A 14,074-nucleotide genomic window follows, 5' to 3' on the forward strand; every position below is an offset into this window, starting at 1 on the left:
CGCCCCCTCCAGCGCGCCGCTCGGATGCAGCCCTCCGCCGCCGATCGGCCAATCAGGACGCGCGGCGTTCCCGCGGTTGCGGCAACGGGACCGCACGCTGCCGCACGCCGCGCAGCACCGCGCAGCGCACGTCGCACCTCCCACGCCCCTCCCCCTCCCCTCCCCCTCCCCGCTCTGTCCCTGTCCCTGTCCCCGAGGATGCGCGGGGCGGCGCCTTGAAGGCCTAGAGGCAGGCCCTGCCGGCCCTGCCGAGGTCAAGGGTCATCAGCATCGCCATCCACCCCGAGCCGCACCATGGCCCGGCAGGCCCGGCAGGCCGCTCAGCTGTAGCTTCGCCTTGAGCTCCCCGCGAGACCCGGGAAGACGCAGGCAGCAGGCACTGCAGGCACCACGACGACGACGGCATCCGCTCCGCTCCGGAACGCGTCAGTCCGTCAGTCCATCTCCGAGCTTGGACATTATCGTGCGCTAGTTGTTGTTGGATCGGCCATCGGCCGCGCATCGGATCGTATTCAGCCGCCCGGCCTGCGCCAAGGATCACTTGAGGTACGTAGAGTCGGGGCTCTCGTGGCGCGGCCGCGCCGCCGTGCACCTGGGCACGCGGGGGAAGTCCTCGGTGGCGAGTCCGCACGCGCGGCACGCGCCTCGAAGCGCGTTTCGCGCGAGGACTTGAACTTCCACGTCAGGTTGCAAGCTGCACCGTATAGACTGTAGGGGTGAAGCACACACGCACCCCAGGGATGGAAATGGGTTGTTTGTTTCTCGCGAAGCGTGTACATCTTCTTTCCTTAGTGCTGCCCCACGCCCTGCCGCTCAAAACAGATCTGGGGAATGCCCATGGCCCCGTCCCGTTGCGTCCCCTTCCCGGGATAAGCTCCCTGTTTGCCGAAAGGGGGACTTTTGGCGAGTTGGGGAGGGCAAGCAGCGGCAAGCAGCACGCATCGCCCCGTCGCCTCTCCGCGCAACACCTTTCTCTATCAGGCCAGCCATCTCTGGATGCAGATAGCAAGGGTGTGTGGACCCGTGGGAGGGGTAGGCAGGGCGGGGCGGGGCGGGGCGGGCGGCGAACGGGGTGGAGATGGGCCAGGAGCAAGGAGGGCACTGGGGCGGCTGGTCGCTGCCGCCTCGGGCTTTGGGCTTAGGGCCTTTGGGCCTTTGGGCCACGCGTGGGACTGCGACCCTCGGCCAGAGCAGCGATAGCGTCATTCCCAATTTTCGAACATCAGGTTGCCTTGGCCGCGTTTCGCGTTCCGCCTTGGCTCCGCCGCTCCGCCTCGCGATCGGCTGTCGCCGTCCCCTGTCACTGCTGTGGCCGTTTGCTGACAAGCTGACAAGCAAACGGCCGTTGTTGCGAAAACGCCCCGACGAGGCGCGGGGGGCTGATGCAACCCGCGCCTTGAAAAGGGAAAAAACAACGAAAAAAAAAGAAATACCGGCCGCATTACGATGTTGAAATGAAAGAACGCAGGCCATCCGTACAATCCCTACGCGTATCGGCCGATTGATCTGTGCTGCCGCCATGCGGGCTGACGACGCGGAGACGCGAGGCGGCAGTGCGTGCAGTTTGGCGTCGTAATGAAGGAGCCCTGCGAAAACTCGGAGCGGCGAGCCTCGCCTGTCACTCAGCCGATTGATAAGGGCCGGAGCGTAGCGAAGCGTAGCTAGCATAAGCGTGTCGAGGGTGGCGAAAATGGAACATGCGCGGAAATGTCGCCTTCTCCTTCTGAGGGGCGGCGACGGGGGCGGCGACGGGGGCGGGCGAGGCCGCAAAGGGCACGGCTTGAGGGCACCTGTAGGGCGGGCCGGGGGCGGGGGGCGGGGGCGGAGAGCATTTGGAGGCGCGAGGCTGGGTCCGGCGACAAAAGGCAATACCGATAATAGCTACCGAGCGGTATCGAATGAGGGCGGGGCGCCAGGCCGGGCAGGCCAGCCAGGGCACCCAAGGGTCATCGTTCATCTCAGTAATAAACCGCCGCCTCCGTATCGGGATCGGATACGACGACACGGCGCGACACGGCGCGACACGGCGCGGGGAAATCGGCCGGGCCAGAGACGCGTGGTGTCGCGCGGGGCGTTCCAGAGTGTCCGGCTTTGTCGCACTTGGATTTCTCCAGGTGTGGATGAAACTGCGTTTTTTACGTGCTTCGGGGTGATGTGGGAAATCTACGCAGATTTTCTCAGCGCGAGAGAGGGGGGAGGGGGTCTAGCACGTTATTCCCCTGTAGGTAGGAAACACTATGGGGCGTGCCCCACCTCTTCCCCTTTCCCCGTGCAAGTTTCGGGTTTACGACGGGTTTACTTGCCCTGAACTCTCAGCCGAGCCCGAAAGCAGCATAACACACTATAAAGAGATTCGGCCTTTCTCGCTCCTGGAATCGAAAGCAGCGACAACAGAGTGCATTTCTCTCTCTTTTCTGTTTACCACCACAGCGTTGCAACAGTCTCACCGCTCTCTCTTTAGGTCAAAGAGCCCATATGACAATGTTTTCCACCCGAGTAAATAATAGTTACGCCATGCCCGCCATGATAAAAGAAGAAAAAAAAACAAAAACACGAGAGGCAGACAACAGGCCATCTGTTGGTCGCGCCCCTTTTCAAAAGTGGAGATGTGTACGTATGTGACGGGTGATGCCAGAAAATTGCTGCAATCATCTGTTGTTGGTTGGTCATCGCTTCTTGGGGCGCCGACTACCCGCAATCGCCCGGCAGGCCGGCAGCGCCTTCCTACGCCGCGATAAGCTGCTTTCAGCTGCTTTAAGCACTGGGCTGGCAACAAACACCTCTCTGGCTCACTGGCCGCGCGCCCATCAGTTCCTGCCCCCTTCCCACACTTTTTGTCTTCAGGAGGGACAGGGAACAGGTGGGCGTGGGACTTCCCCTGACTGCCCCTCCCTCCCTGTGCGTCTGCGCCGTCTGCGCGCGACCAGCGTAGTGACCGCGGTGCCGCTTCAATCCTACGTTTTGTTTTTGTTCCAGGAGCATGTCGGCATCAGAGGCAGTGCCCAGGGAGGAGAACTCCAGGGAAGAGGTGGCGGAGTCGCCGGGGTGCTCGCCGTCCCCGCGCGACCCCACGCGCGGCCAGACCCTCACGGGGCTGACTCACGAGTGCGGCGTGTTCGGGTGCATTGCCACCGGACAGTGGCCCACGCAGATCGACGTCGCCCAGGTCATCTGCCTCGGGCTCGTGGCTCTCCAGCACAGGTAGGCCACATCTCTCTTAGGACTTCAACAACCAGCGTGCTTCCGGGAGCGCCGCTGAGGTGGGCAACCCAACAAACTCTCCGCGGCACTTTTCTAATTCAAGTTTGATTCATGTGTGCACTCCAGAGGGCAAGAGAGTGCCGGCATCGTCACGAGTCAGGGGAACAGCACGAAGCACTTCAATGTCCACAAGGGCATGGGCATGATCTCGACGATCTTCAATGACGACGCCATGAAGAAGTTGAAGGGTAAGGACACGTCTATGACGCACGTGCAGCGTGCACGATGTCCAAACCCATGTTTGACTAATTATTGTTATTTTAACTTCCAGGAAACCTTGGAATTGGTCATACGAGGTATTCGACCTCTGCAGCTTCGGAAGAGGTCAATTGCCAGCCCTTTGTCGTCCACACAAACCACGGTGCTCTGGCTGTTGCTCATAACGGAGAGCTGGTTAATTGCGAAAAGTTGCGGCGCAAGGTACTTAGGCTTTTGTGCCAGTGGTTCTTGCTACAGTTTCGAGTCTTTAAAGTCATAATAAATAATTGATTCCCTACTTCTTTTCAGGTCCTGAGCCGAGGTGTTGGCCTTTCCACTCACTCAGACAGTGAGCTCATAACACAGGCACTGTGTCTGAGTCCCCCAGAAGGGGAGGGCGACACCCCTGACTGGCCCGCGCGTATAAAGCACCTCATGGCACTGACACCTCTTTCATACTCCCTTGTCATTATGGAGAAAGATAGAATTTATGGTGTGCGTGACCCCTATGGAAATCGTCCTTTATGTTTAGGAAAAATTGTCTCAATGGTGCAGAGCAAAGATGGCAAGTAACAAGATTTAAGTAATTTTAAAAAAAAATTTGACTACGTTTTTATGAAAATTTGTTTGAAATAACGACATTTACATCTTTTGCAGATGACAGTGATCAAGAGCCTGAGGGTTGGGTTATATCATCAGAATCCTGTGGATTTTTATCAATTGGTGCTCGTTATGTTCGAGAGGTTTTGCCTGGTGAAATTGTAGAATTGACACGCAAAGGAGTGAAGACCATTTCAATTGTAGACAGACCTGACAACAAACCTCAATCCTTCTGCATATTTGAATATGTCTACTTTGCTAGATCTGACAGCATTTTTGAAGGTGAGCAATAATGCTCCAAATACGGTGTCTTTCTTTTGTCCTTCAATGATGGTAACCTTCTTCGCTTATTTTGTCAACAGGACAAATGGTCTACTCGGTGCGGATGCAATGTGGTAGGATGCTAGCAAAAGAATCTGTGATAGATGCGGACATCGTCAGCTCGGTGCCTGAATCTGGAACAGCTGCAGCACATGGATTTGCTAGAGAAGTGAGTAATGAGATTTTAATTTATCACACTCTGTTCTCATATCCAGAAAAATATTGAAATTTTGAAAAAAAAAATTTGTTTACAGTCCGGAATTCAGTTTGCTGAAGTGCTCTGCAAAAATCGTTATGTTGGGCGCACCTTCATTCAGCCAAACACCAGATTGCGTCAGCTTGGTGTGGCTAAGAAGTTTGGTGCCATTTCAGAAAATGTCATGGGCAAGAAAATCATTTTGATTGATGATTCAATTGTCAGAGGAAACACAATTGGCCCGATCATCAAATTACTTAGAGATGCTGGAGCTAAAGAGGTTCACATTAGAGTTGCATCCCCTCCACTTAAATACCCATGTTACATGGGAATCAACATTCCAACTAGGGAAGAACTTATAGCTAATAAACTTGATCCTAAACAGTTGGCCAAATATGTTGGTAAGTGTTAATTTGAACTACATGCCTAGGCTTTGACTATTTTATCCATTAATTTTGCGGATTTGTCTTTGTCTGCAGGTGCAAATAGTCTGGCTTACTTGTCCCTCGAGGGACTCGTAAAGGCTGTTCGACATGGAATAAAAATTAAGGATGAAAGTAAAATAGGCCACTGCACAGCTTGCCTTACTGGAGAATATCCAGAAAGCATTGACTGGTAGTAAATCATTATATTTACAATGTCTGTAAATATGTAAGATATGTGTGCCTTACCTTATTACTCTAATTAATCTCACTCTACAATCATTCCAAGTATTTTAAATAGCGTGTGACTAATACAGATCAACCTTAGTACAAACTTACACTTTTATGTAATGCCAAACTGATTATTTTTAAGTTCTTCATAGAATTTCAATATGAAATTTAGTGGAATAAATAATTTAAGGAAAGAATCAAGAAAGTTGTCATGAAATTGAACCTGAAACTGTGAAACTAAATTCTTAATAACAAGGAATGGCTTCTTCCTTATGAAGCAGTACTGGGGCAAAGCTAACATAATTTAACATAGCTTAAATCAAAATTTTATGAAGGAATGTATTGCCTTAAAAAAAAGTCTGATGATAAATAAGACACAATAAGGCAGGATGTTAAGAAGTATTTTATCACAGGATAAATGCAGGTTTAGTTTCTTCTGCTATACATCTCAAGAAAGTACTTGAAGAGTCCATGGACATCAAAAGTTTGCACAGCAAAAAAAAATTAATACTTGGGCTAAACATTTTCCATGACAGACCTGTGCATCAAAACACAATCAATTTTATCAGGGTTGTTTTGCCATGTTGTGACAAGAACTTTATAATGATGTGAAAATCTGTAACTATTTATACACGAACTTCTAGATAAAAGTTATGAAACAGAAATTTTTTATTATAATAGGCTTACTTTGAGAAACATGTGTACTTACATCTACACAAAATGTATTTTGAGGATCACAAAATAAAATAAGTATCAGGATATTACTCTGTGCTACCTGGGGCAACTTCAACAATAGCCATAGGAACCATCACATTATTCTGAAAAAAAAAAAAAGATCAATATAAAAATTATAAATATTTTTGTGTAACTCTTATTGATTGTGTTCTAAACCAAACACAATCTGATACCTTAGGAAAAAGACAAGACAAAGAGGAAACATGAGTAGAACATATAGTATTTAAATATTATTGGTATGAGTGCTTACTTCTTCATCATTGTCTTCCTTTGGTTTCACAAAAATACGAGACATGACAAGTGCTTTCTGGGTTTTACTATGGTAGTTTAATGTTACAGGTGGGTTTTTCATAAACACGGGATCACCTGGAGATGCACTAGGATTCTCTTCAAAAAATACTGCGGTCCCTACAGTGTCACTCCAATTTCCCTCAAAAACCTGAAAAAAAGAAGCAGGGTTAAAATAAGGTGGTTTCAAGAGAAGAAAAAGAAGTGGTTAATCAAGTAAACAAACCTGATTTCCGAGTTGGAGAACAGGCTTCTCTGAGTCAACACCAATGATTTTAAATGGTGTATGAGGCTGCAGAAGGTCACTGTCAAGTTTTGAATCAAATTGCATGTATACTAGGATTTCCTCTTCTTCAACATCCTCATTGTCGTCATCCTCTTCATCTTCTTCATCAGATTGAACTATATCATTTGGGTTAGAGTCGGATTGAGGATTGAAGTTGAAAAAGGATCTAAGTGCTGCATTAAGAGCTGGGGTGGGTAATGATGTCTGGGTCATGGGCTGTTTAGATCCACCACAAGTGTTCTGAGCTGTAATGTGAGCAGTCATGGAAGCTCCTGAGCCATCAAGAGATTTCTTCAAACTTGCAGGATCTACATTTCCATGAGACGGTGCAAGTCTATCAACAGGAGATGCTTTGGCAAATGAAGCTATTTTGACAGCAGGCTTTTTCTTCTGTGATGAATTAAGTTTTGGACCTTCGGGGGATGGTTCCACCTTCCATGACTGCGACTTGGATGATGGAGAGGTTTTACTTAAGTTTGAGCTTCGACTAGGTTTGCAAACTGGGGAGGGTGTTTTAAATTGAAAATCGTCACTGAACGGGAGGTTTAACATGGCACTGGAAGTTGGATCAGCATGCCTTTGGGATACCCCTGTGCTTCCATCTGACCAGTTTTCCATTTTCACTTGCACTCTGTCAGAACTCATGCCATCTCTTCGGTCCGAGTTGATGTTATCCATAGTAGAAAAGGAATCTTAAAAAGAGGAATAACAGATGTTACAACAGATCAAATTTGGTGCAAACATTTATTGACAGTGCAATGACTCACTTTGAAATTTTGGTTATCAAAACCGCAAAAACTCTATTTTTCTGTGTCAAACGTAGGGCAAAATCAAGAAGTCACAGCAGATAACAGGCCAAGCACGTAGCACATGAGCCGGCGCATTAGCACGTAACCTATGCAGGTTGACAATGTCTGAATTTGTGACAAGTTGCAAGAGACGATTTGCATACAATCTTAGTTGCTTGCTATTTCTTCAATTTCTATGGCGATTCTCCACAAATCGACAGAACAGGTACGAGAAACAACATTTTACCCACAATCAACATTCCTCTCCGCCTGCTTGCTAGAGTTCGAACTTCGTCGTCCTCGGGCCTTTCCCTTTCCTCTTGTTCCTTTTCCCTTTTTGATCCTTTTGGGTCGTGAAGATCAGGTTAGGGGGTTCGGTGGATGGAACTACTTATTTGTTTGTATCGATAAAATCAGGTTTCATTCAAAATTTTTAGTTTTTCAGAATGCTTTATTTTTTCTGATGACCACATTTCAAGCACATCATGGGAACTGTCCAAGCCAAGGTAATATATTAGGAGACACATTTTCAGTTATAGATTTGTCCTTTAGGTTGAATATTTCTGCTTTTTCGTTCTTCCTCACATTGTCACTTCATTTTCAGTGCATTGCTTCAGTGTTGGTAATTAATTATTAAATACAGGCTCAGTTTAGTTATTGCTCTTTCAATTCTTACTAAAGTTTCACCAGATTCATGTCAATCAGCAATAATTTTATTTCTAAAAAGGATTGATTTTTCATGTTTTCTTTTAAAGAAGATGGTTTTGACAAGTAGAAGCTCTTTCTTAATCTAACAGCCGATTTATAAACTGTTGATTCTGTCATACGACTACAGGACTGACAAAGTCTGTCCGGTGTATAGAACACAATTCATCAACGAGGTGCACAGTTTGATTACCGACATATCCTTTGCAGGAAGCACAAAATAAGCCCGTGGATGTGGGGGCATTCAGTAACAAGGAACCTGAAAATGGTCCCAAGGATGAGAGCAGAAAAAGTCAGAGGACAAAGGTAAACACTATTTAATGTGCTAACTTTGTGTTTTTTATGTCAGCAAAAAGTAATCTGTTTTTCTTTTCAGGCCAATGTTTCTTATCCAGGTTTAAAATTGAAATCTGTAAAGGTAAGTAATTAAGAGAAACTTAATTCCCACTATCAACATTGATTGTTAATGTTTCCACCTCTTGATCAAATCTGATCAATATTAATGTTTTCAGGCTAGAGTCGACAAGGTCAATATCGAGGGACTAGGCCGCACGAAAGATGATATCATCATCAACAGTATTCAACCTCTTTTTACCGCTGGGGATTTCATGGAGGTATATTTTTTCTTTCTTCGGGATAAAGCTGTTCTAGAAATTTTGCAATGTTTGACGTGATGCTGGGTTTTGTATTTTAAACAGGTCCTCAAGCAAGCTCATGAAATTCGAGAAAGATTGGTGAGTCTAGGATGTTTCAAAAATGTGAAGATCTTCATTGACACCAGTTCAGGCAAGAAGGCTACTCCTGATGGGCTTGAGGTAGAAATGCTTGTACCTATTCATACGTATGATCTGTTGTATCAAAGCAGTTTAGAAAAATTCTTAATTTCTTTTGTCCTGTACAATTATTCCAACAGGTTACATTTCATGTTGATGAAATGACAAGGCTCACAGGTGCTGTTAACACACTATTTGGCAGCAACAATGAGGGATCTGTTGCATTAAGTTTGCGGCTTCCTAATTTAATGGGACGGGGAGAACGGATCCAAGCAGAATGTAGTTATGGCAATCGCCGCACATCTAATTATAATTTTGGATTTGTGAAACCCTTGAGAGGCCGGTCCAATGCTTTGTAAGTTTAGGAAGCCTCCTCTCGATCTCTTTTTCTATTTTCTCCTGCTTAAGGTTTTATTTATTTTGGATTTTGCTGCTTACAGCTTTACCACATCATTATTTCAACAATTTTCTGAACAGCCTGCGTCTGGTTACAAGCAGATTGATAGAGGACTTCTCTTTGATCTTGCCTTCACCTCAGCTCCATTGGTAATGCTTAGTTTCCAAATCTGTTAAAAGTGCCTGGCAAATTGCCCCTGAGCTTTGTACTATAATGTTTATTTTAGGTCCGTCATAATTTGCAATGGGAAACAGCATGGAGGGATTTGTCTGTTCTGAACCGAACAACTGCATTTGAGATCCGAGAAATGTCTGGCCCAAGTTTGAAAGGGTCCTTGCGTCATATTTTGTCAGTTGATCGCAGGGATCAATTGATCTTTCCAAGATCTGGGACCCTGTTACGTTTAACCACAGAATATGCTGGCATTGGAGGAAATGTCAACTTTTTAAAGAATGAAGCACAGTTTCAGGCAAACATTCCATTGTCAGCAGATGTGGTGAGTCCAGGCAGTCCCGCCCTGATTTTGCTTGAGAAAATATACATTTTTAGGTAAATAAAAGGGCAATTCCTTGCTCTTCAGGTTTTTCAAGCAACTCTTCATAGCGGTCTGCTGAAGCCTATCGGGAACAGCAAGCCACCAAGTCTATGTGATCATTTCTTTTTGGGTGGTCCAATCTCACTCAGAGGGTTTGAATCAAGGGGAGTAGGCCCACAAGCTGGTCGCAATGCAATTGGAGCATCTGTGAGTATATAATTCATTGGGATAATGATTTGCAATTTTCTTGAGCATGAGTTATCAAAAACTTAAATAATGTTTTAGACCTACTGGGCTGGAGGCCTTCACTTGTATTCCCCTCTGCCTTTTATAAGGCCTGGGGGCTTTGGAGATTTGTTCCGTGCTCATCTCTTCCTCAATGCTGGCAATATTGGAAATTTTGAATTCAGTGAGTATTTGTTAACTTGGGATATTCTACCCTGTGATTCTGGAATTTGTATTGTTCATTTTATTCTTTACAGCTGATGACTATAATCACAATTTGGAGGTGCTTGGACAAAATATGCGTATTGCATATGGTCTAGGCATTGCTATGAAGTTAGGTGAAATTGCACGTGTAGAATTGAATTACTGCATACCACACTCTTATCAAAGAACAGATTTCATTAACAAAGGACTTCAGTTTGGCATTGGATTTGATTTCCTCTAATTCAACTATTCAATTTCAAATGCAGCTAGTCACTTATTTGGCAATCATAGAAATCGCTATCAAAACTCTGTTGTGAATTTAGTTTTTTAATTTATGAAAATCATTCTGAAAGAATTTACCAAGTTTGGTGCCATATGTTGTTACTTCATTCTATGTAGCTCAAGTATCAGACATTGAGATGGTATTGTTAGAAATAAATTGTGAACTACTGTTATGTTTTAAGCTTATTATATAGGAGAAAGACATTCCACATTGTTCCACTTTCTTAAGACTTTATTCACAACTAGTAAAATGAAATGGGTTGCTTGAACACTTTAGCATGAGACAAAATAATTTGAAAATAATGAAGAAATTATTTTGCCTATAGCTGATCATGCCTTACAGAAATTATTGTTTTATATATAACTTACACAAATATTACCACTGGTTGAGACATAAAGTTTAGCGTCCATACGTATAAGACAGGATAAGGTGTAACAAAATTGACAGAAGACTAGTAATTTTTCATCCAAACAAAACAAAAAGAAAGATCTGATGCAATCAACTTTCCAATTTATGCAAACAAATTAAGTTAAGCAAAGGCCCAAATGGAACAAGAGACATCTTCAGAAAAGGCAAAGAAAGACTGATCACTATACACTTACATAATTACAAAATCATCATTACATAATCACTATGTACAAGAGAGGACTGGCATTAACATGATTACTTATAAACAAGAGGAACAACAAGAAGTCCCGTCCATCCACACACCCTCATGCCTTACACTCAAACTGATGGTTTGAGAAGAGATGAGACCACTACTAAGCATGACTGCCAACAAACACAGCATAGAGACCATGCAAAGTAAAAATGTAGAATGCCACGCATTCTGAAGAAAAAGTTGCTGTCAAAGATACAACATAACATTTAAGAGCATTGGGGAAGAAAAGTGAAAGGTCAAATTGTCTGGGAGAGAACCATGGTAGAATGACTATTTGAATACTAATCCAAACAAACCAACACATGCTTCCACTTTAAATTCACGAGTACAGCATTTTGATACTTCAGTCTCTAAGTTGGTTCAGGGTATGAAGACGAGGAAAGCACAGCAAAAACTCATAAATTAAGAAGAAAAAGATTACAAAAAATAACAGTTTAGTTTGGCAGTGGAAGTTTAGGTATCACTTTTCCATAACTTAATTGTTTTGTCACTTTCCAAAGCTGCTGATGCAATTATGTTCTCTGTTGGATGGCAGGTTGTGCATAAGACTGTATCTATAATTGAAAGAGAGGGGAGATATTGACATCAGTACAATTTTTCTTTAGAATGAATTATCAACAGTAATATGAGATACTTACCTGTGTGGCCTTGCAATTTTTGAACAACTTCTTTAGTCTGAAGGTTCCAAATATACACCATGTTATCTTCTGATCCAGATACAATCCACTGCAACATAAATGTTAAGATGTCAGACATTTTTCAAAAGGAGGAGGGGGAAAAAAAAAGACTAACTAGCATTGTTAAATACCTTTCCTCCAGTAACAGAGAAATTAGCAAATATGCAATATTTCTCATTTCGATGACCAGTGTATGTTTTCAAGCATTTTCCTTTTGAATAATCCCATAGTTTTAAAGTATTGTCAAGAGTAGCAGCCAAAATATACTTTCCATTTGGGGAAAATTTTACAAATGAGACAGGTGGATTATCGTCATCTATCAGTGTTTTAAGACACTGGCCAGAGGCAGTATCCCATATCCGGCTAAAGGAAAGAAGGAAATCAATGAGGACAGCCTACATAAAATAAACACCATAATTAAAAAACAAAAACAAAAAAAACCACAATTATATTCTTACCAAAGTCCATCATAACTGCTAGAGACAATCAGGGAACCATCTCTATTGAAATGTACAGCACTCACAGGGTCAGAATGTGCTGGAAGTGTCTTCAGGCATTTGCCTGTTCTAACATCCCATATCCGAACACTTTCGTCAAACTACAATGATGATAAGAAGAGATGATTAAAAACTTCTCGTAAAGCAAGGAAAACAACAAAATCAACAACAAGAAATTGCTTACTGATCCAGATACTATGAGGTTGGATTGGGGATTAAAGTTGCAGCAGAAAACATAGTTGCTGTGTCCTTTTAATGTTTTAAGACATTTCCCCTGCAAATGCAAATTAATAATATTAGTTATCAATTTGAAATCTTTTTACCAACCAATCAAGCTTCAAAGGGTTAAACTCACCGAACTAAGCTCCCAAATTTTTAAAGTTTTATCATCTGAGGCACTGACAAGTAATCTGCTATCGCTAGACCAGGCAACGTCTGAAATACCAAGCTTGTGCCCAGATATTGATTTTTCGAATTTCCCATCATATGCACCCCAAATTTTAACCAATTTATCAGCAGCTAGAGTAAATGTACAAAAATGAAGAAAACCATTAACAAACAGATTATAACTAAGAGGAAACCAGAAATCTTACGTTAGTACTTACAAGAGCTTGCCAGCCATTCACCATTAGGACTGAATTTGACTGAGGAAACTGCTTTTGTATGCCCAGCAAGGGTAAACTTCAAACTGTAGTTGGGTTTCTGAAAGGGGAAAATTAGATTAGTTAAAAAACAACCTTGAAGTGAAAGATTAAAGAAAATTAATTAGTTCCTTACAAGACTAGCACTTGATGATTTAGCAGACCCTGCAGCTGCTGATGGTGTTGGCTGTTGAGGTGGGTGGTTAGTAGCTGGCCCTAATGGAACCATTTTAGAAGAAGTTTCCTGGAATTCACACAATTAACAGCATCAAGGAAACATGAGACTTAGGGAGCAACAAATTTCAAGACACAAACAAGCGTTAGTAATCTTAATATGATCAACAACGCAGAGTGCATGTCACAGATAAACTGGAGAACAGAGAAAATTATTATTAGACAACATAATAAACTGTAACCAGTACCAGGTTACAAAAGTCCTGGCAAACAAACTTGTTATGGACAAAACTAATATGGTGAGCACGAAAAAAAGACAAACCGAATATTTTAAAACAGTAACACAAGGTTAAAAGTAAATAAATGTTTGAATAACAGAATGAAAATATACACAAACAAAGCGTGTCATATGCCGGTTAGGTTAGTATTGTGGACAAAACTGCATATACAGTGAAATGAACCGACTAACCGATTTTGAAGGTTGACAGTTACTTTAAAAAATATTTCAGGACTTCAGTTTTGAGATTAGTTTTCCACAAAACCAGGGCGCGTCGATAAAAATGAACCAGAAGAGAAAGAAACTTGCAAGCGTGAGAAGTAACAACACCGGACGTCCATTCGAATACAACAGACAACTCCAAACACAAGCTTTGGTTTTGACATGGGACTCACTTAAAGAAAGCTTCTGAAAACGTTGTACTTCGAAGAATTTGGCAGAATAATGGTGGAATGCCGAATTAATCACTGCGAAAGTGACAAGATGTGTTGATTTTTGTGTTGTCGGTGCTCATGGCCTTGTTGCGAGCTTGGGCGTCTTTCCAACCATTTCCAACAGCGCGGTGCGCGAGCAGCGCGCTCTGGCGGCAGCGCCACGAGATGAGTGGCGAGTGGCCTAGGCAATTGCACAATGTAGCGTAATTTAAGTTCTCGGAAGCTGCCTAAAACCACTGAAGCGAAATTCTTCTCAAAATAAAAA

The 14,074-nt window shown here is 43.7% G+C and overlaps 4 protein-coding genes across 8 annotated transcripts; 2 read left to right on the forward strand and 2 right to left on the reverse strand.

Annotated features, from left to right (window-relative positions):
• The first annotated feature begins 315 nt into the window (after positions 1-315).
• LOC117640816 (amidophosphoribosyltransferase-like) lies at positions 316-5,894 on the forward strand. Of its 2 annotated transcripts, none has more exons than XM_034377731.1 (9): positions 316-546; positions 2,977-3,201; positions 3,328-3,449; positions 3,533-3,681; positions 3,769-4,024; positions 4,117-4,341; positions 4,422-4,549; positions 4,635-4,977; positions 5,056-5,894. In XM_034377731.1, exons 2-9 carry the CDS (start codon positions 2,981-2,983, stop codon positions 5,193-5,195), a joined length of 1,584 nt encoding a protein of 527 aa, XP_034233622.1. In that variant the 5' UTR covers positions 316-546; positions 2,977-2,980; the 3' UTR covers positions 5,196-5,894. The 2 variants fall into 2 exon arrangements, with proteins under 2 accessions (XP_034233622.1, XP_034233621.1); XM_034377730.1 differs by lacking the exon at positions 316-546 and adding an exon at positions 2,725-2,860 and having other exon boundaries at positions 5,056-5,195.
• Positions 5,875-7,714, reverse strand: LOC117640821. Of its 2 annotated transcripts, XM_034377740.1 has the most exons (5): positions 7,578-7,714; positions 7,306-7,433; positions 6,479-7,230; positions 6,215-6,403; positions 5,875-6,047 (listed from the first exon to the last, which is right to left on the reverse strand). In XM_034377740.1, exons 3-5 carry the CDS (start codon positions 7,214-7,216, stop codon positions 5,991-5,993), a joined length of 984 nt encoding a protein of 327 aa, XP_034233631.1. In that variant the 5' UTR covers positions 7,217-7,230; positions 7,306-7,433; positions 7,578-7,714; the 3' UTR covers positions 5,875-5,990. The 2 variants fall into 2 exon arrangements, with proteins under 2 accessions (XP_034233631.1, XP_034233632.1); XM_034377741.1 differs by lacking the exon at positions 7,306-7,433 and having other exon boundaries at positions 7,578-7,662.
• On the forward strand, positions 7,395-10,620 carry LOC117640818 (sorting and assembly machinery component 50 homolog). 2 transcript variants are annotated; one of them, XM_034377733.1, is made up of 12 exons: positions 7,395-7,690; positions 7,764-7,832; positions 8,242-8,337; positions 8,408-8,449; positions 8,544-8,645; positions 8,730-8,846; positions 8,945-9,159; positions 9,245-9,350; positions 9,428-9,697; positions 9,782-9,943; positions 10,022-10,145; positions 10,219-10,620. In XM_034377733.1, exons 2-12 carry the CDS (start codon positions 7,812-7,814, stop codon positions 10,404-10,406), a joined length of 1,443 nt encoding a protein of 480 aa, XP_034233624.1. In that variant the 5' UTR covers positions 7,395-7,690; positions 7,764-7,811; the 3' UTR covers positions 10,407-10,620. The 2 variants fall into 2 exon arrangements, with proteins under 2 accessions (XP_034233624.1, XP_034233626.1); XM_034377735.1 differs by having other exon boundaries at positions 7,403-7,552.
• Positions 10,621-10,661: 41 nt separating this feature from the next.
• Positions 10,662-14,072, reverse strand: LOC117640820 (protein will die slowly). 2 transcript variants are annotated; one of them, XM_034377738.1, is made up of 9 exons: positions 13,771-14,072; positions 13,061-13,168; positions 12,889-12,985; positions 12,639-12,802; positions 12,468-12,557; positions 12,245-12,384; positions 11,918-12,149; positions 11,748-11,835; positions 10,662-11,663 (listed from the first exon to the last, which is right to left on the reverse strand). In XM_034377738.1, exons 2-9 carry the CDS (start codon positions 13,151-13,153, stop codon positions 11,563-11,565), a joined length of 1,005 nt encoding a protein of 334 aa, XP_034233629.1. In that variant the 5' UTR covers positions 13,154-13,168; positions 13,771-14,072; the 3' UTR covers positions 10,662-11,562. The 2 variants fall into 2 exon arrangements, with proteins under 2 accessions (XP_034233629.1, XP_034233630.1); XM_034377739.1 differs by lacking the exon at positions 13,771-14,072 and adding an exon at positions 13,568-13,717.
• Positions 14,073-14,074: the final 2 nt, after the last annotated feature.

The sequence above is a fragment of the Thrips palmi genome, unplaced genomic scaffold (genome assembly GCF_012932325.1).
Source record: "Thrips palmi isolate BJ-2018 unplaced genomic scaffold, TpBJ-2018v1 HiC_scaffold_15, whole genome shotgun sequence".
Lineage (NCBI taxonomy): Eukaryota > Metazoa > Arthropoda > Insecta > Thysanoptera > Thripidae > Thrips > Thrips palmi.

Bases quoted from the DNA above. Each gene is read 5' to 3' on its own strand.
- LOC117640816 (XM_034377731.1), top strand. From the start codon at position 2,981: ATGTCGGCATCAGAGGCAGTGCCCAGGGAGGAGAACTCCAGGGAAGAG. The intron at 3,682-3,768 runs GTACTTAGGCTT...ACTTCTTTTCAG, and splicing joins GCGAAAAGTTGCGGCGCAAG to GTCCTGAGCCGAGGTGTTGG. The intron at 4,550-4,634 runs GTGAGTAATGAG...ATTTGTTTACAG, and splicing joins CACATGGATTTGCTAGAGAA to TCCGGAATTCAGTTTGCTGA.
- LOC117640821 (XM_034377740.1), bottom strand. From the start codon at position 7,216: ATGGATAACATCAACTCGGACCGAAGAGATGGCATGAGTTCTGACAGA. The intron at 6,404-6,478 runs GTTTGTTTACTT...TCTTTTTTTCAG, and splicing joins TTCTCCAACTCGGAAATCAG to GTTTTTGAGGGAAATTGGAG. The intron at 6,048-6,214 runs GTAAGCACTCAT...TTTTTTTTTCAG, and splicing joins AGGAAGACAATGATGAAGAA to AATAATGTGATGGTTCCTAT.
- LOC117640820 (XM_034377738.1), bottom strand. From the start codon at position 13,153: ATGGTTCCATTAGGGCCAGCTACTAACCACCCACCTCAACAGCCAACA. The intron at 12,986-13,060 runs GTAAGGAACTAA...TTCCCCTTTCAG, and splicing joins AATCATCAAGTGCTAGTCTT to AAACCCAACTACAGTTTGAA. The intron at 11,664-11,747 runs GTAAGTATCTCA...TTTCAATTATAG, and splicing joins AAAATTGCAAGGCCACACAG to ATACAGTCTTATGCACAACC.
- LOC117640818 (XM_034377733.1), top strand. From the start codon at position 7,812: ATGGGAACTGTCCAAGCCAAG. The intron at 8,847-8,944 runs GTAGAAATGCTT...TTATTCCAACAG, and splicing joins CTACTCCTGATGGGCTTGAG to GTTACATTTCATGTTGATGA. The intron at 9,351-9,427 runs GTAATGCTTAGT...TGTTTATTTTAG, and splicing joins CCTTCACCTCAGCTCCATTG to GTCCGTCATAATTTGCAATG.